The 25,675-nt window shown below is 41.4% G+C and overlaps 1 protein-coding gene across 1 annotated transcript in view; it reads left to right on the top strand.

The window, feature by feature from the left end:
• The first annotated feature begins 1,745 nt into the window (after window positions 1-1,745).
• Window positions 1,746-25,675, top strand: part of Cped1 (cadherin like and PC-esterase domain containing 1) — a 255,612-nt gene continuing 231,682 nt past the window's right edge. The window contains exon 1 of the mRNA XM_028762605.1: window positions 1,746-2,898. Coding sequence (XP_028618438.1) covers window positions 2,650-2,898 — 249 coding nt within the window. The 5' untranslated portion in view covers window positions 1,746-2,649. The remainder of the gene's footprint in view (window positions 2,899-25,675) is intronic.

The raw sequence follows: 25,675 nt of genomic DNA on the forward strand, positions 1-25,675 counted from the left end.
TCGTCCTGGTGCTGGACTTTCTTTGTCACATCCATCTTCTAACTAACCCCTTCTTTTTCTAATATTATTACTGCTGCTAATATTATTACTACTGTCTTCTGCTCTTTGGACTCTGTGCTCAAGATAGGGAATTGAGTTCTTCAACTTATCAGAATCCTTTCTAGATTCCTCTTAGCCAAAGGAAGGCTATAACACTGTCTAAAAATGGTCTGTCCTTTTGTGTTCCTTTCTCCCAACCTAAAGGCAATTGTAGTTAACATCCAATTTACTCTTCTGTAATCTGACTCAGCAACTTAATAATGCCTCCTCCAACCAGAGAAGAATTCTGCCTTCCTCAAACCTTTATTTTTTCCAGAATTCTAGCATTAACAATTAACAGCTGTCTATACTGCTTGTAACACCCAGTAAACAGCTTTACCATACTCTGGGCCTCATTAGCATAGAAGCCATTCCAATTTAGAGGTCTAGTAATCACTACTGGCCTTCAAATTCTATTACATCCACCAAAAACCTTCGGCGTGCAACAGTAATGCTCTCTCAATGTGCACATGTGAAAACCAGGTTAATTTTCTCCCATTCCCTTCCCTGATTTGTCATGGTGTTGAAGACTTTGAATTTATATGTCAAATGGTAGTAAAACATTTCATAGATTATACATAAATAAAGTTGATATAAGTTAATACTTATTCTGTAATAACCTAATTAGTTTACTTTTAAGGTGCAAGTTTTCCTTTTCTCTTCTCTTCTGCCTCCTCTTTCTCCTCTTTCTTCCTCTTTTTTTGTCTCCCTCTCAAGTCTCTCTCAAGTCTCTGTCTGTTCGAACGTCCCTCCTCTCTCCTCCTCTCCCCTCCCCTCTCTCCACCCCCCACTCTCTCCAAACTGACTCAAATTTCTTACTAGCAAGGGATGTCCATTTTTCTGAATCTTTTGTAGCTATGAACCTCTAGGGGGCCCTCTTTCTCACAAAATATTAGGGAATAATGGCTGAGTCATTTGGAATGGGCTTACTCTAGGGGTGTGGCCTCACGGAAGAACATCTGCCTAGAAGAAGTTTGGTTAGACCTAAAGTATAGAAACCATCTAGGTCTTTGAAGAAGGTCTCCTGTGAGCCTGAACTAGTCCTTCCCAGAGCTGCCAAAGCCTGAAGGTTCTCTTCGATGCTCCTTCATCCTGCTGAGCCAACAGTGATGAAATTTGCCTATCTGCCCTGGTAACAAAGCCTGTAAAAGAGTTGGCATGGAATTAAAAAGCCTGCTGGGTACCCCTTTCTCCTGGGCAAAAGTCAGAACTTCAATCCCTGCTACAGTCAGCTCATTTGAGGAGCTAGGCATCAGGCTATTTGTCTGGGAGTACCTCAGAGCAGTAATAACGGGCGGGAGACTCGATCGGTGTTGGAATGGAGAGGGGACATTTAGTTACACGGAATGTTTCCTGCTCTGTGGTCCAGACTGTCCCGATGACTCTCTTGTCCTCTTAAACGTGACCGCAATTCCCTGGAGTGATAAACCTCCTAGTTAACTCGGCCTTCCTCTCCTCCTCGACCTTAGCATCTATTGACTAGAAGCCATTTGTTATTCTGTTTTATTCTGCGGGTCTGGATAGGTAGCCACGTTCCAAGTTAGGATATGGGTGCCTAACTACCGTTCCCATGCACAGAGGTAGCCTACTCTTTGCTGGTGCAGAGCTGATAGCACGGCTCAGACAGCCCCCTTGGCCAGAAAAGCTCTAACTTAGCTCCGCCCCGCTCGGCCTGGGTGGCAGCGATGGCCTGGGTCCTCCAGCGCTCGGCCCTGCGTGCAGCTGGCACGCGCGTGTCTCCTCGTGTCTGCGCGTGTGTGTCCGTGCGTGAGAGTGAGATGAAGTGGAGTCCTACGCCTGGGTGTTTCCTTCCAAGTGATTCTGATCAGCAATCCATTAGGGGATCATGAAAAAAAAATCTGGCAAAAAGGATGAAAACTGAGTAAGTACACAGAACTTTGAACTTGAAACGGAATGAGACCAAATGCAAGCAAAGCCCTGACAGTAACCACATACATCCAAACTGCTATCCCCCCTTTTATGTTAAAAGCCGTGAATGCTAGCAGGAAAGTGGCAATTTAAAACTGAACGAAGGGAAACAGTTTTGCAACATAAAAGGCTGAGAGTGGGATGGCTTTAAAACCGGAGGGAAAATGAGAAACTGCTAGGACAACCTGGCCGGCGCCCAGCTGTGCAACAGGCACTTCGCGTTAAATCGACTGCGTCTTCGGGGCTGTTTTCCGCCTTCAGACCGGCTTTACTGTGCTTTCTCTTTGCCCCAAAAGAAGAGACACGCTGAACTCCTGACTTTAAGAATGTTGTGGAAGTAAGACATTACCGGAAGGAACTCTTGGCAGCTGAGGATGCATTCGGATGATTTCTTACAACTATCTTTATTTTGACATCTTAAAAAAAAAAGGCAGGTCAGTCATTTCTTACTGTCCTTCACGTAAGGGCTATTATTGTTAACCACCTTTGACCACTGGGTCCTGTGAATCTTTGGCATGAACCTTCGGAAAGTTCTCAAGTGGAGATGGGGCGAACTTGATTGGAGTTGTGTAAAAAGAAGACAGATGTGTGTTTTTTTCATACTGACAACGTGGCCAGGGGCCAAGTGAATCTGAACTGGTCATGGTCTGTCGACCTGGGTTCCTTTGTCGCCGGCGATTTTGCCCCCGACCTTTCTTGGTGGGTTTGGTGGTGGCGGTCTGTCTCTTTTACCAGACCCTGACACTCCGAGGGACTAAGAAGATTGCAGCGGAGGTCTCTGGGACTGTCCCCCACACACTCTCTCAAATTCAGGCTAGCAGATGTGAGAAAGGATACCCCCAGGAAAAACAGTGCTTCCTTCTCTCTGCGAATGCCCAGGAAATCAGGAAGGTAAGTCTGAGTTTAGCCTGGGCGTCTGCGGTTGGCCTCTCCTTTCTGCTAAACTAAAATTAACTTCCATGAGGTCCGAAAGGGAGCCAGAGTGTAAGTAAGTAGTCCAAAGTGACCTGGTGACTAGGAAATGTATTACATAAGCTGCAAAACTTCCTAAACCTACTTCCCTCAAAGAAGTAATTTCATGTAGGAATCTAAATCTTAGGCTAGAACAAAGAAGTAATTTCAGGCAGGAATCTAAATTTTAGTCTAGAGCAAGGAAATAGGCTTCAGACATGAAAATGACTTTGGGCTAGGACAGGGAAGTTGGTTCAGATATTTTGATCATCCTGATAAGCCCTTAGAAACAGTGATGATGGGAGTGTTCACAGAATTTTGTTTATTGCCTTGCTTGTTCTTTGAATATTTGTGTTTATTGTCTTGCTTGTTCCTTGACTATTTGCATCTACTGTATTACTAGTTCCTCAACCTAGAACTGACCTTAATACTTGCATGTAATTAAAATGGTATAAAAGCAAAAAGGAGGAGGGGGGATGGGATAGGAGTGTTCTAGGGAGAGGAAATGGGGAAAGGGGATGGCATCTGAAATGTAAATAAGTAAAATATCCAATTAAAAAAGAGAAAAAATGTTAGAAATCTAAGAGAGCTGAGGATTTGTACACTAGAAACAAAAATCAGTTTTAAAATCTGAAAAAAAAAATCCTGTGTCTCTTTCTTAAATCCAAGATGAATGCCAAGATTCCCAAATTCAAGGATTCCTCCAGAAATCCATCTCAAGACCTGCCTAATTGGTTCTGAATTGGTGACTGTGTTTCTAAACTAATGTATTCATTTCTGAAGAATTTAAAAGAGTATAGTATCATAGGTTGCTTAAGAATAATTGGCACACTGTTTAATTGTTCATAGAATTAGGAGAACACTAGTCCAGTATTGGGTCCATACCTAGACTCTAAGCACTCAGGAGGTGGAGGCAGGAAAAGTATGTCCACCTCAGGTCCAGCCTGCTTTACATGAAGAGTTCTGGACCTGCTTGTGTTAAGTAGTAAGGCATTTTTTAAAAAGTGTGTATTTATGCTTGGTGTGGTGGACTACCTATACTCCTGCACTAGAAAAGCAGAGACAGGGGTCCAGGGGTTCAAGACCAGCCTAGGCTAACTACATTGTAAGCCCGAGTACAGCCTGAGCTACATTAGACACTGTTTCATTAAAAAAAAAAAAGATTAGAAGGAAGGAGGGAAGGAAGGAAGGAAGGAAGGAAGGAAGGAAGGAAGGAAGGAAGGAAACAAGCAGGCAAAGAAAAAAGGAAGAAAAAAGGAAAACAAAGAGTTAGAGAAAAAGAGATCATTTTGTATTTATACTAGGTGGGGGTAGGTTCACTATTTTTACTTGTAAAGTTTAGAGAACAACACACATCAAGAAAACATAAAATGTCTGTTTTAATATTGCACTCTGTTCATACCTGCCAGTCACATGCAAGCTGGTCACTGTCAAGTATAAACAAGAAAAATAAAAGAGATGAAAACCCAATTATTTGGGAAGTTATGATGGAAAACCCACCAAATGGATGGCACTTGAAATATTATACAAAAAGATACCATTGGGATCTGCAGGAGATGCCTTTTATTTACGTAGAATTACGGGGAATTTCTGAGCCTGCGTAGTAGTACTTGGAGCAGAATTTTATCATGAGTGACAACATGGTGTCTATTGTCAGTACCGACACCTCGTAGAGGACACTGTGATGTTTTATAAACTCTCAGTCATTTCATTTCAGGCTCATAACCCAGGTAGGTAGCAAGTGGGTTGGGTTGCTGTTAACTTAACACAAGTTGGCTGTCACTGAAGGATGCTTAAGTGGTCCACATAGTTAGCAGGATGCCCCACTGCATCCCACAGAAATCAGTCTGCTTAGTTCCTACCACAATATATGGTCTAAATAAAACCGAACTCTACACTGGCCTAATCATCTCTGAAGCCACAACTTGAAGAACCCACACCAAGTCCCAGTAGATTAGGATGATGAGCATTTGAAGACTGTCACGGGAGTGTGTTCACTTGTTAGCAAAAAAATGAAGATCGTGTTGACTCATGAACAGAGAATGATGTCAGATGACAAGGCCAGGGCCATCTTGAAAGGAAGCTTTAGCTCACCTTGTGAGTCAATCTCAAGATGTTATGAAATCATCAATGAATATACTTTTGGTTAATTTATATGACTCTAACTTTTTTTTTCTTTTTATTATTTTTCTTGAATGCTTTGAATTTATGACAGACATAACTGAAATTCAAAGCTACTTTTCCTTCATTGTAAAGCTACCTTTTGGTGGCTTGTAATAGTGATGTCCTTTAGAAATAGATGGCATACATCTTTCTTTAAACACTTAACTGTTTTCTAGGAAATTTAGATGGAAATGTTGTATTAATTAACTTTTATCCTCCTTTACTTCCTTACTAGGCATTTCCTGAGTCCTGCCTTGTTTGTAACTTAAGCATATGTTAATTGTTATTTGTAGACCGTCACAGAAAATTCCATTTCAGCTTGAGAACTCCTGCTCCTTGGAAAACATCTGAAACTTATTGGCTGCTGGTGAAAAAAAAAAAAAAAAAGAACCAAACATTCACTCTAGAATTTTCTTCAACCAAAAGAATTCCAAACACCAAACACATGATGGCTTTGGCGTCCGAGTGATTCACAGTCTTAAATGTTGAAAACACAGGCAAGATTCTAAAATCAAAATTATAGTTCAGTCACTGCAAAAAACGGTATTTCCAAACATTTGCTCTGTACCTCTGGTTTTATTGTATGCAGCCCGCTGCCAGCAAGGAAGGTAGGAAGGTGTTGTCATGCAGGCTTTATTCAAAATCAGAAACAAATAAATCCTATGCACCACGTATCTTCCAAAAGGAATCGAGTGATAATTGTCTGTAATAATTAAATATTCTTTCATATATCTACTATGGAGAGACAAATCAATCTATTATGATTGCTATATAGATCAAATAACCATTAAAAGTCCCCAATGAAATAACCAGTGAGACACTGTCTAGGTGGGTGTTCCGTAAGACCTACAAGTGGCTTTTAGATAGGATATCTTATACACTTTTTTTAATCTGTACATTTTAAAATTTGTGATTTCTTTTACTGATAGATCAAAATATTCAACTTAGCGGAATCCCTCAGTTTTACTCTCCTTTACTACAAATACCTTAAAAAATGCTTAAAACCACTGGGCTTCGTAATCTACATTTTAAGAATAAAGTGTGTTTGGTTATTTAAAAGATCTTTAAACACCAGATATTTCATGCAAACTCTTGTGTGTATGTGTTTATACAGATCTCTGTGGGAAAATAATTGATTTTGATCAGATATTCAGAACTGAAAAACACACCAAGACCAGTGGAAATGCTTAATAAACTGCATGCATCAATGTTTAATTAGCTGTGTATATAAATTTGTCTGGATTTCTGTGTATATAAACTTGAGTATAAAATTTTGGTCTGTAAGTTTGATAAGTAAACCAAAAGTGAAAAAAGAAAAACTTAATTAAGTGTCCAAATGAGAATGTTAAAACAAACAAAGAAAGAATAACTTTGTGTGAAAACAAAAATGTGTTTGGGGTAAACACTGAGAGTAGCAGATAACAGAATATTTCTCTAATATCAGTTGATGAATAAGCAGCGAGAGTTTCCTGGCCTTTTGGGCTGCAATTCCTCTTAGAAGAGTTCGTTCATACTCTATCCGTCTGGTAACAGAGAATCCTATAGTCAGAAATATTTGAAGACAGTAACTTTGACTTCCACACCTTCCCCGTTGGGACTTGATTCAGCATTAAAACTGTTCCCAGTGCCAGTGAGATCACAGGATTCACTCTGCCAACTTTCCACGAGGAATCACGCTCCCTCTTTCTGGCCAAATTTAATTCCTTTTTCCATTTGTCCATTCCAACGTGCCTTGCTAAGCACATGTAATATTGTCATTTCTTCTGAATTTTTCCCTCTGCACTGGATGTCTGAATATTATTTAATAATCTGCTACATCTGAAACCTGTTCTAACTTTAATATAAAATAGTTATGTTGTCTTCACTGAGGTAGGTTCTTCTGTAGATCTATTTATTTTCATAGAAGCTGAAACTTAACACCAAAAACATTAAATTATCAACAGACACAATGAGAAAGACCTCCTTAGACCATGCTCCTCTATTGGAAACACAGCTATTTGGGGACTGTGTTTAGACTCATGAGAGCCATGTGTTTCTGATTATCTCCTGTTGAGACTGCACAATGAGAACTACTATTCCTTGGACTGCTGCTGGATTGCTTGCAGTTCCAAGTCTTCTTCACTCTCCCCTCAGTTTCAAGGACTGGTCTGTGCAACTTTTACTACCCCTAGGGTCCAACACAGCTCAATGTAAACAGGCAAATGTCCTCAGTAAAAAAATTCTGATTCATTTTGTTTGCATTTCTAAAGATAGTCAACATATTTAGCAGTTGAAGATACCTTGAAAATTGCTTGTTTAATCCAAGTTTTGTAGCATTAGGAAGTTAGACAAACTTAGGTGCTGACAATTTACTGGAAAATACAATGTCAGGAATACTAAAGTGGAGACAAAAAGAGGAGAAAGAGGGATGGATTGAAAAGCCAGTGGCACTTTCTGGGGGTCACATCCAGAGAAGCTGTCTTCAGTTACTGAATCTCAGCCATTAGAGGCCAGAGGAGACCCTGATTTTGGCTTCTCCTGTCTTTCATTGGCTGGTATCTATCGAAAGATACTAGATTCTCAGGACAACCATTAATGGTTGTCAGGACCTACATAGGTGTCATTTTGCCAGTACAAAATTGTTTGAAATGGCCCCTTCTTTTAAATATATAATGTAAGAGTTAGTTATCGGCAGTGAGAATGCTCTCTCTCTCTCTCTCTCTCTCTCTCTCTCTCTCTCTCTCCCTCCATCCCTTCCTCTCTCCCTCTCTTTCTTCCTATGTGTGTGTTTGGGCGGGGACCAGTCCTGTCTGATAGCCACGGGAATGGTGTGAGAAGCACCCACCAGCAGGCAGATGTAGCACAGCAATCTCATGACAATTGCTACAGCAGAGGTAGTCATTTCACTGTCTAAACATCTACTGAACACATCTCCACTGCTCTACCTCTCAGAAAATGACTTTGGTTTCTTTAATAAAAAAGTATTTGCATTTGTCTCATGGAGAACCCTACTCTTCAATAGGAAAAAAAAAATCTCTTCACTTTCTCTTTTTGTTTCTGTCCTTGATCCCTTTTCAACATTTATCCATTCATTTTTATTCAATATATAAATATTTATTGATATTAACAGGGCAGTGAGTTCGATACTGGTGACACAGAAATAGAAGACATTGTGAGACAGAGTAAGTGTAGTACCAGACAACTGTTATATTCTATTCTTTAGAAGTAATCAGAGGAGGCAAAAAGGAACTGGAGATTACTTTTAAAGGTGTAACAAACATAAAAATCTGCATATGAATATGAAAAACACTAAATAACTTAATAAATTGTTACCATGTATGCTCTAGTGTGAACCTGAGCACACTCATGAGTGTGTGTATGTGTGTGTGAGTGCGTGTGTGTGCACTCATGCATGCGTGTGTGTGCAGAGAATTTAATAAGGTCTAGATGTTGATGATGTGCACATAATAAGCTGTCTAAGTTTCTAAGGTATAGGGCAAGCCCTATAAAATGCAAAGGTAGCCATGCATTAATTTATAAGAAAAATATTCCAGAAAACAAGTTACAAAATGAAATGAAGCAAAGTAGAACCAAAGAGAAACCAGTTGGTCCTTAATGCAATGCGAGGGAAGTTCTTAGAAGAATAATGCTGTGAAAAGCTGAAAGTAAAGAAGCACCCGAAACGTCACACCTAAGAGCATCAGAGATGAGCAGCAGAAGCTAGCACAGGGATTCCACCTTGGGGTTCAGAGACAGTGTAGCTCCATGAACACATTGACTTCAGGCCTCTCACTTCCATAATTAGGAGATAACAAGTGTCTTCAGTTTAAGCCATTCAGATTATGGTACTCCGTCATGCAATCTTAGGAGACTGGGGAAACTGGGGAAGCAGAATGCCATAGTATCCAAAGTCTCTGGAGTTAAATTAATACCATTTGTAAAGTTGTTCCTTTGGGTCCACTTCCTGACGTCTCTGGGATTCAGTTTTCTTCCTAAGGTGAACAAGGAGCTCCAGTGAGATAAGTCCTGCAAAATCTTTGAAATGTTTGCCAGACAGGGGGAGCTCAGCTATAGATTTGTTCAGCTCCATTGTCTCTATTAACTGTCCCTAATATTTTTCCTCACAAAGTAGATAAGCAACCACTGTTGCGGTGAACATCAACTCCCCCACCTCTACAAGGCTCTCTTTTCACAGTGAAATGGAGTTTTACAATCAAACCCAGAATTGGAGAGGTCAGAGGTGGGTCTGCTTCTCTGTAGGTAAAGCTTGAGATGTCACCTGCTATGTTTGAAAGCACGGGATGTCATGAGTGACACCATCGTGTACCTGAGGACTTAGAGAAGTGAGTTGAGTGGGGAGCAGCTGTAAGGTTAAGATTTCGGACCCCGAATAAATACACAGGCGTACCAATTTGTTAGTTTATTGACTTTCTCTACAAGGAACATAAGCATTGATCATTTAAGTGAGTCAGACATCACTTAATTGGTTTACTGCTATATCTCCTGTGCTAACACTGTACCTAGAATGCGGTGGGCACTGTCTGAGTAAAGGAGTGTGGGGTGAATCTGGGTTAGTGAGGTCCAACTCTAAGGCAATGCCAGGAAATGACAAGACCTCCTTCCTTTGCTCGCTCAGGAGTCCCAGCTTTCTCCTTCCTGTACCAGTAGCCCCTGTATGCTTTCTCATGCTCTTTCTTGGACTTCCAAGCAATCTGGTAGGTTGAATCTTTTCTGTTACTTTGCCCTTTTTTGTCTCATCGGGATTGTTAGTATAAGGAACAATTTCATGGTTCTCCCATATGTATATGTATATGTATATGTATATGTATATGTATATGTATATGTATATGTATATGTATATGTATATGAGTCAGGCTTCCAAGTGCACTATTACAAGGATAGTGGTGTGTATAACCCAAACCAGAGTCTTGGGTTAGTAAGCTTTTCTCTCTGCTTCCCTGCCTAACACTTCCCATCTTTCTTTTCCCCTTTGCCATCTCTCTATCAGTGAATTTGTACCTTCAGTAGATTTATTCTACTCTAAGTCGGACTTTACTCTTCATAGCTTAACTGGATTTGACGGAATGGCCTTTAAATTCAGGAGCCTGTGCACAGTAGACCTTTGGAAGCTGTCAGCAAACAAAGGGGCGTGTGGCTGCCCTGAGTAAGGTGGGCTGCCTGATGGGCATTCAGTGCTTGTGGGCTGCTCAGAACTAGTTGATTTGGAGTCACTTAAAAATTTTATAACAAAATATACAAATGATAAAAAGCATTGCTAATTCAAGTAAAAAGAAAAAAAACTTTAGACAAATTCCTATTTGCTCCCTTTGAATACTTTTTTTCCCCTAGACAGGCAATATTAGTAGGCTCATATATTCATATATATATATAATGATTATGAGTCAAGACAAAAGAATTTGGTGATTCGAAGTGTGCCTGCTCATATGCCCTGAAATATAACCACCTCTCTATCACCATTCCCCACCAGTTTGCTTAGTATGCAGCCCATCTGAACAACATGGTAAGTTCTAAACTGTGCGTGTTATGAATGAGCATAGACACATTAGTCTCCAACAAAGCCTCCCATGCCAATCCTGTCAATATAATGAGTGAGTAGATTGCAAGTCTGTTTAAAATAGACTGTATCATTTGTTGCCTATAGGGCCAAAGAAAACTTTACTTAACCTTGTAAGACTCCCATCTTCCTACCAGAAGTGAAACTATCAAAGCTTTAGATATGTGCCAGTTAGTTTTTTGTCAAATATAACACAAAGTAGATGCATCTGGGAAGAGGAACTGTTAGACAGGTGAGGAATTGCTTCCAGAATAGCCTGTGAGCATAACTGTGCAGGTATTTTCTTCATTTGTGATTGATATGGGGGAGCTCAGCCCAACATAGATAATGTCATTCCCCAGGCCAGTGGTCCTGGGTAGTATATGAAATCAAGCTGGGGCAAGCTATGGAAGGCAAACCAGGAAGCAAAGTTCCTCTGTGGTCTCTGCTTCAGTTCCTGCCTCCAGACTCTTGCCTTAGTTTCCCTGGATGATTGGGACCTGAAAGCCAACTAAACTATTTTTATCTCCAACTTGTTTTGGTCAGAGGGTTTATCACAGTAACAGGAAAAAAAGAAACAAAAATGAGGATAACATGTAAGTCATGAATCAACTCACATGCTTGAACACATCAAGCATGGGCCAGACTCAGCAGATGCAGTGCTGTGTGCTTAAGAATCTAGGTTTAAGGGTGGAGGGGGCCATGAGGGTAGAACCTGGAGCAGAGGAGGGAGCAGGACTGTGATCAGGTTGTAAAGTGAGTAAGTAAATAAATTAAGGGAAAAAATGAAAAAATAATTGAGCTTTGAATGGGACCCTACACAAAGCATATGATATGGACTAGAGTACATTTATTATGATATTCAATACAGCCCATATTTTTATCCTCAGCCTTCCTTCCTTCCTTCCTTCCTTCCTTCCTTCCTTCCTTCCTTCCTTCCTTCCTTCCTTCCTTCCTTCCTTCTGATTTGTAGAGGAAAATGTTTAAAGACACTTGTCTTCTAGAAACAGGCCTCTGTCACTGTCCCCCATGACAACCATATACAGTTTATTGCTTTCCTGCTTGTGAGGAATACTTCCTATCCTGCTGAAGAACATGTGTTTGATGGGGAAGTACAGCCTATCTTTTCTGATAAAAGCACGAGGGTTGGCATGCATGTCCGTTATTCACAAACTTCGGTATTAAAATTATTCTAGGCAACCTCTTATAACCCATCTAACCACCTCACAGATGATGTTGACAAACTGAAGTCGGAAACTGCTCTTAGGGGCATGTCTGAGGGAAAACTGAGGTCATTTGGTCAATTCAAGATGACTGAGTCAGGTGACAGGAGATATCTGAAGAAAGCCATTTACTTCAATAGCAACGTTGCTTCTGGGCATTGGTGTTTCTGTTTTGCAAGCATAGAAAGGTGGGTGTGTTGTTCAGACAGTAGTGGATAGTCCTGAAAACACCTTAACAACCCTTGCTATGACCTTCACACCCCCTCCAAACAGAAGGGACATTGTCCAGGATTGAGATCAGGAGTCCTAGGTCAGTGCTGGAGTTGAGACACACTCTCTCTCTCTCTCTCTCTCTCTCTCTCTCTCTCTCTCTCTCTCTCACACACACACACACACACACACACACACACACACACACTCACACAGAGACACACACAGGAGAGAGAGAGAGAGAGAGAGAGAGAAAGAGAGAGAGAGAGAGAGAGAGAGACTCAGTTTGATTTTCCTAATGTGGCCTAAAATTGGCAATGAGTACCTGACTATCTTTGTGTTGTTGTGGGGTCAAATTAAGCAGTAGGTGAGAAAGCTTGCAATACTTTGAGATTTTAAAAGGCAGGAAAATTATATTATCTCCCAGAGGAAAATGTCATGAACATATTATCATTGCCTTGGGCCCCTCTTGGGGGGAAAATGCAGAATATGAATCATAAACGTGATTATTGGAAATACTCCTTCTTGCATTAAAAAAAGTTAGCATATAGTGTGCTCTATAGATGTCAGATTACAAAGTTAAGCTTTAAAATGCTAGCAGAAGTCCAACATTGTGCTGTTGCAATTGAATTTCCACTGGATGTTTCTCTGCTTCTTTAACAAGTGGTAGGAAGTTTAATGGCATTTCAAAAGCTTCTGAGGCAAGCCTGCTTTGCCCCTAGTGGAAGAATGAGCAATAATTTAGCCAAAGTGCACAAATGGTCCTGGAGAAATAGAACAGGAAATTAGCTTTTCCTTGGCGGTACAGGAACTCTTTGACCTTGGCAAAGCCTCAGTGAGAAAGCAGAATTTCCCAAAGAGCCATGAGGCTTTTCTAAGGCTCACCCAGGTCAGACGTGATTTCCCTAGGTTCTACTCATCTTCATCCCTTGCTTTAACAGTATTTTCTAGCTCTCTCTCTCTCTCTCTTTCTCTCTTTCTCTCTTTCTCTCTCTCTCTCTCTCTCTCTCTCTCTCTCTCTCTCTCTCCTCTGAAATTTCCCACAGTATAAGATGGATCAATTGGCCCAAGGATTTCAGAGCTATTTGAAGCAGATAGATTTGAGGTAGAATTAGTTTTGTTTACAAAGGAGTAAATGGAGGTGGGGAACAGGAGGAGGTAAGCTAGTTCTTTTTCTTACAAAAAAAAAAACCATTAAGATAATTTATCTATTCTTATAAAACTGATGGAGGGGATAAAATGTATTAGTGGAAATATATCCCTTAGATATTGAAATCTCAAGATCGTTACCTATCTTTTAATTTGTATTTTCAATTTCTACATTTTTATTTCATTTTATGTATATTCGTGTTTTGCCCGCATGCATGTCTATGAGGTTATCTGATCCTCTGGGTCTGTAGCTGCAGACAATGATAAGCTACCATGTGGGTTCAGGGAATCGAACCCAGATCCTCTGGAAGAGCAGGTGTTCTTACCTGCTGAACCATCTCTTCAGCCCCTTTTCACCTAGCTTAATAGAAAATCATGAGATCTTAAAAGGAAGCTCCTTTAAAAAATCTGTGATGATAAAGGGAATATGCCTTGTCACAATGGTGTGTAGACATTCTTAAATACAGGTCTTAGCAAACTCCCAAACAATGGAGCCAAGCATTTGCCACAATGTGACCAAAGTCTGTGAAGTTCAGCATTAAAGCAAAACCTCTCATTAAGTTGCTAAAAGGAGGTCAGGGCAGAGATTATGTTTGCTTTAGTCCTGGCACACAGACTGGCAGGTAAATGGACAAGTGGGAGGTGCTGCCATTTTGTGTTGTGTATCCAGTATAGAATGTCCTAGAGTGACCAACTCTCCTCTGGACTTGCTATTGGATCCTTGACTTCTGATATCTTCACCAGTATTAATTTCACCTCCCCTCCCATTTCCTCCTCTATTTAAAAGATACTTACTTCCTGCTTGGTTGAGAAGATTAAAAAAAACAAAAAACAAAAAACAGATGGTCTCTGCTGGACACTTTAAGAACTAACCTCTAGGAAGGGAATTTGTTTTTCTTGCCAGCAGTGGAAAGGAGCTAAAAGCTGCAACAGAGCTTCATACTCCATTCAAAACTTTCAATGTAACCTGCCCCACAGAGAAAGGAACTCGGAATGTTGAGAGTGGTCTGAATTGATTTAGATACTGCCATTCATTGCCAAGTTCTGATTCTGGGAGCAAGGAGCCGGCATCTAACTCCTTATAGAGCAAGGTTGTTGTTTGGATACTTAAAACCTGTCTCATCTATAGCATCTGTTCATATGAGCAGCAATGGTCAAAGCTATTGAGGAGAGGAAAAGCATTGCTCAGGGTCATCTGCAAAGAAGAGCCAAGGTTACAGCCCAGAAATGCACAATTCAGGGGAAGATAAGGAGCCCCTAGAGAGCGAACAGACGAGTAGGCACTCACAAGAAGGAAGAGAACGGAACAAGTGGTAAGCTATGTATGTGGACTGAAGGGAAAGCCAGGAACTCCTTCCATGTGGGCGTGACTCTTGAATACCAAGCACGCTCTCCCCGATTCTTCTCACCACTTTGGCTCCTGCACAGGTGAAATAAGGGCTTCTCTGATTTTGCAGGCGTGTGACTCCATCTTCCAGTCATGCCTGGTATTCAACAAGAACTGGAGCTGACCTCAGCTGCCCTGGGGATACAGGAACACCTGCACAGAGTGTATCTAGTATCCATCTTTACCCATCTGTGCAGTTCCTGGAGCCATGGATTTTGGGAAAGAATCCAGATTAACCAGTTATGAATGCTACGAAGAAGAAAGAAGGCAGAAACATCCAGAGATGGAATATGCATGGTTTGGATCATAGAAAATAAATGTAGGCTAAGGAATCCATCCTCCTATCTCTGGGGGTTTAAATATAAGGACTGGGTAGTGAATGGACAGAAAATCTCTCAATCATTAAGTTCAGAGCTTGAGTTCTAACCTCATATCTGGCAGGTGCTTCCTCAAGCTGGACTCTGCCCAGAGGGGAACACGAGTTCTCTGATGCCAGAATCAAATTCCAGGTCAGCTGACACGTCTTCTCATGGTGACCCACTGCAAAGGTGATGTGCAGAGAAGATAGCAAGCACTGGCAGACAGTTGGGGACATAAATAGGTTCAGAGATGGGAGCACAGGCAGCAAGCTGATACCATAGTAAGAAGAGAATGAAGACCGAAGTGGACTCTGAACCTGGAGCATTTGGGAACTGAATAAATAGAGACTATGGGAAAGACCATAGAGTATTCAATAATGACCATCATTTCTAAGCAACAGCAGGGAACGTAATGTTCAACAACTGGCTTTTTGGCATCCTGATATGTGAATGTACTTACAGAACATTATTATAAAACTGGAAATTAAAGCATATTTACCCATGTAATTCATGAGTTACCTATTTTGGGTCAGCTTATTCATCTAAGACACATGTGCATTAAATAAATGTGACAATAACACAGATTTTTTTTCCTAACAATTTTCTTAACCAGTTTTTTTAAACCAGAGAACGAAGATGTGATTCTGTGATTACTTTTCAGTGCTTTCGCATCCCTAGTATGTAAACACCCCTTTTCTTACTGTGCTTGTAATTTGACAGAACCTCTATGAGTTCACAGTCTCAAAACTCATAGAGTTTTTATTGGGATTTTTGACTCTCTCAAGAGAGCCTGTTGTCTACAACCTCCTTATAAGACATTTCCTTTAAAAAGTGCTACATCCATGAAAGACCCTATGTGTTAGAGGCTTCCATATGAATGGTCTTTTGATCCTTTCAGTGGCAGGAGTGGAAAGATGGGAGGTGATATTGCTGAGGGTGGGTGAGGAGAGCGGAGTGCCTCAAGGGGAGACTGGACAGAAGATAATAGATGAATGGCCGGCATTTGGGAATGAGAAGGAGACTTGGTACTCAGCAGGCCTTGGGGTGTTTCTGGAAGAGCCTCAAACTGAGACTCTGAGCATCAGGCACCCTTGAAGATGCCTGGCCACGGCATGGTGCTCACTTAGGTACTGATACTGTGGCAACAGCCCGAGTGCCCCTTCCTTTCTCCCCCGTTCACTTTGTAGGGACTTGCTATTTTAAGGCTGCATTGCTGAATTAACTCCTTGTTTAGACACTAGGGACAGAGACTTGCTATTATTTTAACAAGTTTCAAAAGAACAAGGTCTTTCCTTGTCTGAGCCTTGTTATTTCATAAGGGTGGACTGTCAGTTCCTCATTTTCTTTCTTACGGACGATGTCCTGTAAGGAGTGCTGACAGTAAAGAGGCTCAGGGGGCAAGAAGGATCCTGCAAGGTAGCTGGAGAGCTTTTATTCTGCCATAGACAGGGTGTGACCAGAGCTTGGGCTGAAAAGAAAATGACAACTTTCTCCTCCTGATAAGCTGTATTGGAGTTTGGAGAAGTAGCACAGAGAAGAGAGGAGGGTATAGAGGAAGAAGAAGACAGAAGGATGTAGGGAGATGAAAGTGGGATACTCAGTAAAGGAGTGGCTTTCCTTGGCTCCGCAGTACAGAGTAGCTACTAATAAGGCAAGTGTATTCCCTCCCGATCTCGTTTCAAGACAGTTCTTTCCTAAAGCCATCTTGAAGGGAGCTAGCTGACCACCACGTCCCAGCTCTTGCTGTGTTTTTATCTTCTCAGCTGGGGCTTTGTTATGTCTGCAGAGTTATAGTAAGCAGAAAACTGATGGCCCACAGCTGTGCGTGGTGGGTGGCATCTCAAGGCAAGGAGTCTTGGATTAGCCTGAGGAATAGCTTCCAGAGGAGGCTGAAAAACAGGCTTTCTATAACTTTCAAAACAGAGGGGGGTCGGGGCTTAGGAAAAGCCGAGATAGGAGAGAGGATAGGTTTTTTTAGTGCTGCCTGAAAGGCAACTGGGACAGAGATGGGATAACAGGACCAGGGCAGGCCATCAGTCATGATTAGACCCCAGGGAAGGACTCCAGGAGAAACTGCTATAGTTGTATTCTTGGTTTCCGTTTGAATTTCTCCTTGTCTCCAGGATCCATGCTGTATGAAAGCTTTGTCCTGCAGGAGAAATGGGTAGACACAGATGTGACGCCTCGTTCAGCATGGCTGTGTCCTTTCTGGAGTGTGTGGGCTAAGAAGCTGCTCTGTTCGCTCGTTTTTGCCTTTCATCTTGCAGCTTGTTTATCTCCATTCTGTGCTCTCTTCCTTTCCTCATATACAACAACTGTACAGTGTGGCCTCTCGAAGGAAGGCATCATGCTGTTTCAAAGGTTTGGGTAGAATGACCTGGGAAACCTTGAGACATTACCTGCAGATAGCGTACTTCATGTTTTATAGATGTGGAGTTTTTCCTGATAAGCAAGCCTCATACCTTGTACTCTAGATGTTAGTATTTCAGATGTTTCTCAAGGACACATACAACTCTTGTATCATGTATCAACAAATATTTGTGCAGATGGCCTGGTCCAGCTGTGTCTACTATTCGCTGCCTTTCCCCTTAGCTCTATCCTTTATTGTAATCAGTAGGCTGGGACATACTTGGCTGTTTACTGAATGTTTCCAAAGCCATTTCTCGAATGGGAATTGACTATTCTTTTCCTGATCCCCCTGCCTCTACTACACCAGGCCAGGCTCCACAGTGTAGAGCCTATAGCTGGTCCTCACAGCACTTTCCCAGGCTTCCCCTGTGGGTGGAGTCACGTCAGTGCAGGTCTTACCATCTTCCTGCTGAGTCTCTCTGGTTACCGCACGCCAACATAGCTTTAAAGCCCATTTTCTGTATGACGGGAGGTAATTTCCAGCTTTTAGGAGATATTGTACTTCAGATAGCCAAAGTCTGTCTGACCTTCTAGAATTCTATCCAGACGCTCATGCTCTCAGAAAACAGGAAAAGAAGAAATGCCATTCCTCTACCTACATTAAACCCAGTTTCTTTGTCTCCTCTTCCATGATGTGTCTTTTGCTAGAAGAAATCAAAGTTCATTAAAGGCAGAACTTCCTATGGAGTCAGCATAAACTGATCACCTTCTATTGTACTGATTACTTGGGTCTAGATTTTCTACTGGCTTCTTAGAAGCCCACAAGTCTGCATTACTCTTCTCTAACACCTCATCATCCACAGCTATTTCTTATTACCTGCATGGCCATATTTGCCACACACAGTAAAGAGTGCCCATGGTGGTGAACTTCAAGGGTCTTTTGGTTTCTTTTCTCGTCTCTTTTCTTCTCCTCTGTCTTCTTTCATATGCCACATTCAACAATACAGATGAGCAACCGTGACATGCCATTCATGTGGTTTTCTTCTGGAGCCATTATTTGGCACAGCAGAATCCTGGTCTCCATTGGAAGTCATGTTGTGCTCAACTTCATCAAATGCTTCCTGCTGAACATACTCAGCAAACTTCACTAGGCCTTTTCTTGCTGCCTTCCCAGAGTCTAGCATCATGCTTGCCATGCTTGAAAAAATATAAAAGAGGTAAATGAATGAATGGAAAATTGAGTGGCAAGAATGAGCAAGCGAAATAGAGAAAAGTAGCTCAAGAGAACCCTGCTCCCTCAGCATCTTCTGTCCTGGGTTTGCCTAACTTTAGTGTAATTGTAACTGATTGTTTCTGTGTTCTCTTAGTTTTGAACATTCTCTTAGTTCTGCTGGGTTCCTGGGATGTAGGAGGTAAGCCACTTTGTTACAACACAAGCTCCCACCACAGTGTTCTGCCTTATTGTCCTCAACGCAATGAAGCCAGCCAACTTCATAAAAGACCCCTGAGACAAAATAATCCCATTCTTCTTTGATCTGTATCCTCTCAGATACTTTGTCACCCTGGTGAAACACTGACAACCAGATTGAAACTTTGTTGCTTGACTTATTCTGCTCTTTGTTTAGCACTTACATAGACTAATTTACAGAAAAAGTTGTCAATCCATAAGACTTGAGAGTTGAGACACCACCATGCAATTTAGGACTATAGTCAAAAGATCTTGGGCTCTGAAAAAATGTGGCCATTCCATGATCATCTCGAAATTCCTTTGGGTCTACCGCAAGATGTAGATAAAGATTCACCAACATTTCACTTAAGAGCTGGCACCCTTTAACTTTATTTATTAGTATTATGTGTATGACAGGGCACATGCATGGGTCCTAGAGATCAAACTTGGGTTTTGAAGCCTATGCATCAAGTGATACTGCCATTGAGCCAACTCTGGTCAGGAGATGCTCTTAGGAGGCTTTCCCAGCAAGTCTAGGAACCTGCTAGCTTCTTAATGTCTTGCAATTAGAGTTTTAAGTAAAAGTATGTTTGATACATATTCTGAAAAATTCCTTCCATTTTATTACCTAAATTCTCTTAAATAAATGTACATTTCCCTGAGGGTGGGAAAGAATCTAGTTTATCCTTATAGTGGGAAAATTAAAACATAATTCACTATGATAGAACTCTGTAATATTTTTTTAAATGCCAAAAGTCTGGACCAAAAAGGCAATTTAACTTTTAGTCATCTATGACACTCATCCAAAGCCTTTGATATGATTTGTAGTTGAGCACCAAAAGCTCTCATAAATATATGGTTACTTCAATAAATCTACCAAAAAGTCATTTTGTCATGTGAAAAAGAAAAGCAAGTTTTATTTTCTGTCCCTACAATATTTTAAAGAGCTATATTTTTTGGCTTTGTGTGAGTTTTGGTGAAGACTTTGAAGGTAACTGAGAAATATAATGCAGTAAGAATGCTTTTTTTTACTCATTAGTTTAATGTAAATTCATTGGGTTTTCCAAATTCAAACTCATTTTTGCCATGATTGCTATAATACAAAATCTTATTAGAATATATTTCTTGACATACATCTAATTACTTTCCATTTCAAACATGTTAAAGAAAAAGATGTTTACATAAAACCATCCAAAACATAGTTGTTATTTATGCCTTTATGCCTAATATTGTCTTTAGGCTGAGAAAACAAAAGGGAATTCAACAGGCACAAACATAGTTCCCTCTGAATGTACGGAGGCAGGTAGTGGACATAATACGTAAACAAATAAATAATGCTTGCTTAATAGAGGTGATGAACCTCTGATGTCTAGGGGAGAGCCTACGGCCATTGTCTCGCTAAATGATCACATCAACCTTCTAAACACTTGTTCTTACCTCCATAAGTTAGTAGTCTCTAGATCTCATCAGAGAAACTTCTTTTTTGTTTGTTTTTTCAAGATGGGCTTTCTCTGTGTAGCTCTGGCTGTCCTGGAACTCTCACTCTGTAGACCAAGCTGGCCTCGAACTCACAGAGATAAACACCTGTCTCTGCACCCCAGGTGCTGGGATTAAAGGCATGGGCCACCACCACTTGGTGAGAAACTTCTTATTGCAATACATAGTGTTTACCACAGAGCCTCCCTACTAGTTAAACTGCAGAGAACAAAGAACTGTGTGGTGGTCAGCCCCAACCAGGGAAACTATCTCATTTCTTCTGGGCAAGTCTCTGTGAATGTTACAGAAAAGGGGGTGAAAAGATTGTTATATCCTGGGGTTGTGGAGAACTCTTGGAGAACAGGATCTTCTGGATACAACAAGCATGGCTCTTGCACTCCGGAACCCTAGCAGCTGTGGCTGCCTGAACAAGATCAAGCACGGATGGGAGAGGGGCTTATGACACTCCATCCCTGTCTGAGAACTACTGGCAGTTGATGAGGAGTAGGGGAGAGAGAGTCAAAGGGTGTGCCCTTTAGTTGGCTGCCTGTGCTCCACTGGGTGGCTGTAAACCTGTGGACATGCAGGTAGATTTGATTTCACTCTCAGGGTTATAAAGAAGAAAGAAGAAGAGCAGAGAAGAGGGTGGGTGTGGTCAAAATTCAACGTACGCATATGTGAACATTTCAAAGAATAGCTAAAATAACAATTTAAAACCAGCATTGAAAGGAATAAAAGAAGAAAGGAGGAAGGGAGGAAGGAAGGAAGGAAGGAAGGAAGGAAGGAAGGAAGGAAGGAAGGAAGAAAAAAAGGAGGAAGGCAGAGGTTACTTCTAAGAAACACTGAAGGTAGAAACAGTGGAGGAGGCTTTTCTGCTCCTTGCATTTCAGTAGTGCATCACTGCTTTCCAAGCCAATGTACGGCTGGACAGCAGTAGTTAAGAGCACATGCCGGGCTTACATAAGATTTGGATATGGTCCCAAACACTGACATACCAGCTTAAAGCCACATGCAACTCCAATTCCAGGGGACTAAAGTGCCATTTTCTGGCATCCAGGGACACCAGGCAAAGATGTAGTACACACACATACATGCAAGAAAACATTCACACATGTAAAAAATGTACACATATCACAACAGTTGTGGAAGTATCCACACACTCTCTGATTAGATTTAAGGCCGACTCCAGGAAATAGAATTTGGGCCGGTTGCTTAGGTGGCTAAGAACCTAAGACTAGATAGACCGTGGGCCTTGAGGAAAACTAGATGCTATTCTGCTAAAGGAACATAGCAGTAAAATGATTCGTAACAACATTCTGCTGCCTCTGTGGGTCAGTGTCTTGCTCAGCCAGCATCAGAGAAGCTGCTTCTTGCAATAGATGAGCAGTCACACAGGATCTACAAGTGGACAATGTGCAGAAAGTGGGATATTTTAGAACAGTCGGTCCTAAATGGTGTATCTCCTTGCAGCTCCTCCCCTATGGGCTCAGGAAGCTATGGAGAAGACAGGTATGGACTTGGTGAATGGATCACTACAAGAAAACAGTTTCTTCAAGACCCAACAAGGCTACAATTGGGAACTCACAAAAACTGCACCAGCAAGCACAGGGCCTGCATAGGTTCAAGCAAGAAGGGGTTCCAGTACTGACAGGGAGAAATAGATGTGGGCTTCCATCCTAGAAGCTATCTGCAATTGACATCTGCTTGTAAAGGGCAAAATAGTTTTCGCTAATGGAGTCCTGGGTATATAAACCACACTTAAGAGCAGGCCCTATGCCCCGTAGCAGAAGACCAACACAAAATGACCTCAATGGTGTTTTTGTAGACTTTTTGTCTCATGTTGCTTTGTTTAGGCATTTTCTGTTTATTTTTTAAAGAATTCTATGTTATGGTTTCTGATTTTTATTTTTATGTGTTTTGTGTGTCTGTGTTTCTTCTTTTTTTTCAGTTTGTTTGGATTTTTGTTTGTTTGTTTTCTAAAAAGAGAAAGATAGAAAGGGCATGGACTTGGGTGAGTGCGGGGCTAGAAAGGATTTGGTAGAGGTTACGGGACAGGAATCCATGAACAGAATACATTCTATGAAAATTATTTTCAATAAAAAAGAAAAATGTGCCGGGCGGTGGTGGTGCATGCCTTTAATCCCAGCACTTGGGAGGCAGAGACAGGCGGATTTCTGAGTTCAAGGCCAGCCTGGTCTACAGAGTGAGTTCCAGGACAGCCAGGGCTACACAGAGAAACCCTGTCTTGAAAAACCACCAAGAAAAAAAAAAGAAAAAAGAAAAAAGAAAAACGTGTACATAATAATTTAATAAAAATAGACTTCTATTTGAATAACAAAAGATGATGACCCTCATAAAGGAAAACATCACAAGCATAAAGGTATAGTCTATTATAATTGTTTTTCACAACAGAGACCAAACCTTAGCAATTTAGAGAATTCCTAACATAAAACGACAGCTATACCACAATATTATAATTCAGCTTTATGTATGTTTTAGCATCATTTAGTGGTAGGACATTGTGTTATTGGGCTTTTTCATATCAAAACATCATTTGCTTTCAACACAAGCTCATGAGGTCAGATTTGTTCTTTCAGCAATCCGTATGAGAACGCTTGAATGTGCACAGATTCAAACATCTGACCCAGTATGTAAAGCGAGAGGCAGAGTCAGAACTCAAGCCCACGTTTTGATGATCAACCTAGCCCTCCTTTTGCTCTACAATGATCCATCAAACAGCCCCAGGACTTTATTACAATAATCCACCTTTGCTTTATCTAAAGTGATATAAAGGTTTCAGATGTTGAAGTCTTTCCCGTAAAAATAATGTGCTCATCCATAAAAAGGCTCTCACGTCATCTAGCAACTCAATTTCCAGGGAAGAACTTTACAAATCTCTCAAGAAGAAAGCAGCAAGTAATTCAGGGGTTTACAGTATGAAAACCTGTGCCTTGCTACATTTTGGCCTGCAGGACTGTGAGCCTGAAGGTACCCTGGAGGGACAAACAGCGGCTAACTGCATGGTTCCACTAAAGGTATGCCTTTGAAAACGACATTGTAAGCACAAGCTATTTCCCAAAGTGCTAGTTCTCACATTTGATAATCCTGCATTTGCCGGTGCCGTTGACATAATTATTTGCAGTTTCTGTTTCACTTACGCAGCATGTGCACCTGTTATTGGACTAGCTAAAACTGTCCCTGCCCTTTGGTATTGGGCCACTCTGCTGATTCGCTGTGTTATAAATATTACAAGGACACATTTATACCGCAGGATAAAGCAGCGTCGTTTTACTGACAACCTTATTTCCTTTATTCACCATAGTCTCAGATGGGAGTTAGAATTTTAGGACAAGTTACCGAGGTTATAGCAAAACATGGCCAGCATTTCTACATTATTTAAAGCGTGCCCAATATAAGACAGGCTGGTAGGAGTTACAGTGCTCTTACTTAAATCGATGTTGGTTGAGTGAAGAAAGGAGTGGCAGCTTTCAGAATGAAAATGATGGAAGAGCTTGACTCACTCTCTGTTCATGTCCGATCCCTGCTGTACTTGAGTCAGCTGAGATAGAGACAAATCCTGTGGTTAGGGAAAAAATAGTGAGAGAAGGGGAATTCTGGATCCTTGTATTTCACTTGAGTGGCACTGATGTATTTGGAAGCATCTGTCTTCCCCTTTCACCCAGACGCCTGTTTGTTTACTTTGGCCTGGTGAGGACCACACATTCCCTATAACCCCATGTGGATCAGAGGACACAGGCTATGCACAGTTCCAGATACCCCTTATATGCTTATTATACATATACAAATATATTTTTCTCAGGAGTCATGTCCTTTTTACCTAATTTCCAGGTAAATTCTTGGAGTTTAAACAGTGTGCTGATTAGTCATCAACTTGTCACAAACTAGAATTATTTGGGAAGAGGGAAATTTGAGTGAGATGATGCTCCAGCAGACTGGCTTGTAAACAAGTGGTGATGGAGGTGGTGGTGGTGGGGGGGGTATTTTCTTGATTACTGATTCATGTGAAGAGCTCAGCCTACTGTGAGTGGTGTCAAGCCCAGTCAGGTAGTTCTGGGTTGTATAAAAAGAAAAATGATCAAGCCACGGAGAGCAAGCCTATAAGCAGTGCCCCTTTATGGTCTCTGTTGTATGTAGCTTCTGGCCCTGGGTTCCTGCATTGAGTTTCTGAGTGGCTTCCCTCAATGATGGGTTGCATCCTGTAATCCAAATAAATCCTTTCCATCCCTAGGCTGGTTTTGGTCAGTGTTTTATTACAGCAACAGGAAGCAAACTAGGACAAGTAGTTTCTTCATCCACAAAATACAATATCCTTTAGCAAGAGGGACTCGCTGCTTAAGTATCTTTCTCCTAAAGTGCCGTGTACAGAAGGTGATTATGTGCTGTTGCTTTTGGCTGTGCTCGTCAGACTTGTATGTGTCATACATAGCTCAAATTCAGAACATTTCCTTGGCTCCTTGCTCTTCATGATACATGACTATTTTAAAAACACAGGCCTGGATACTTGCTAGGTGGAAAGCAAGGCTCTCGGTACTTTACAAGTCTTAATTCTTCTACTCTTGTAGCACTCCCAGAAGAAATACTGTCAAAGATCACATGAATAGTGCTAGAAAGTTTAGGTGACAAGCTTGTATTCTGTGCTTTCACTAGGCTTTGCTTTACACAGCTGCAAACAGCAACAGTTTGCAGCTGACTTGTCATTATCTCCTCCTCCTCTTTCTCCTCCTCCCCTCCCCCTCTTCCTGCCCCTCTTCCTCCTGCCCCCTCCTCCTCTTTCCCCCTCCTCCTTCCTCCTCCTTCTCCTCCTCCTCTTCTTCTTTTCTCCTCCTCCCCCTTCCCCTCCTCCTCTTCCCCTTTCTCTTCCTCCTCCTCTTCCTCTGCCTCCTCCTCCTCCTTTCTTTATTTTATTCTTTCTCTTCTTGGACAGCTAATATTGAACTGTTCTTGATAGCCTTGCCTCAACTTTCTGAGTGCTGCAATTGGGTATGTGCATCATGCCCTGCTAAGTCTATCTCTTCTTTCCATGGATAGTGTTAGAGATTTTGATTCTGCACTACAGCTCATTAATTTAAATATCCTCCCTTGTTAAGTATATGGCATGTACAGTGTCCTAGGACAGACGTTAGAAACAAGCTAATGAGGTGAGCCTAGCTTACATGGAGGAGAGATGTAAAATCCTTTCATAAATACTCATAGGGATGGACAGTTTTATGTGGATTTGACACATGCTGTAGTCATCTGAGAGAAGGACTCCTCAACTGAAAAATGTCTCCACTGAGTGGGCTGGAGGCAAGCCTGTAGGGGGTTTTCTTGATTAGTGATTGATGTAGGTGATGCCAAACCTGAGCTGTTGGTTCAGCGTTCCGTAAGAATTCAGGCTGAGCAAGACATAGGGAGCCAGCC

This window comes from Grammomys surdaster, unplaced genomic scaffold (genome assembly GCF_004785775.1).
Source record: "Grammomys surdaster isolate TR1022 unplaced genomic scaffold, NIH_TR_1.0 134, whole genome shotgun sequence".
Classification (NCBI taxonomy): domain Eukaryota; kingdom Metazoa; phylum Chordata; class Mammalia; order Rodentia; family Muridae; genus Grammomys; species Grammomys surdaster.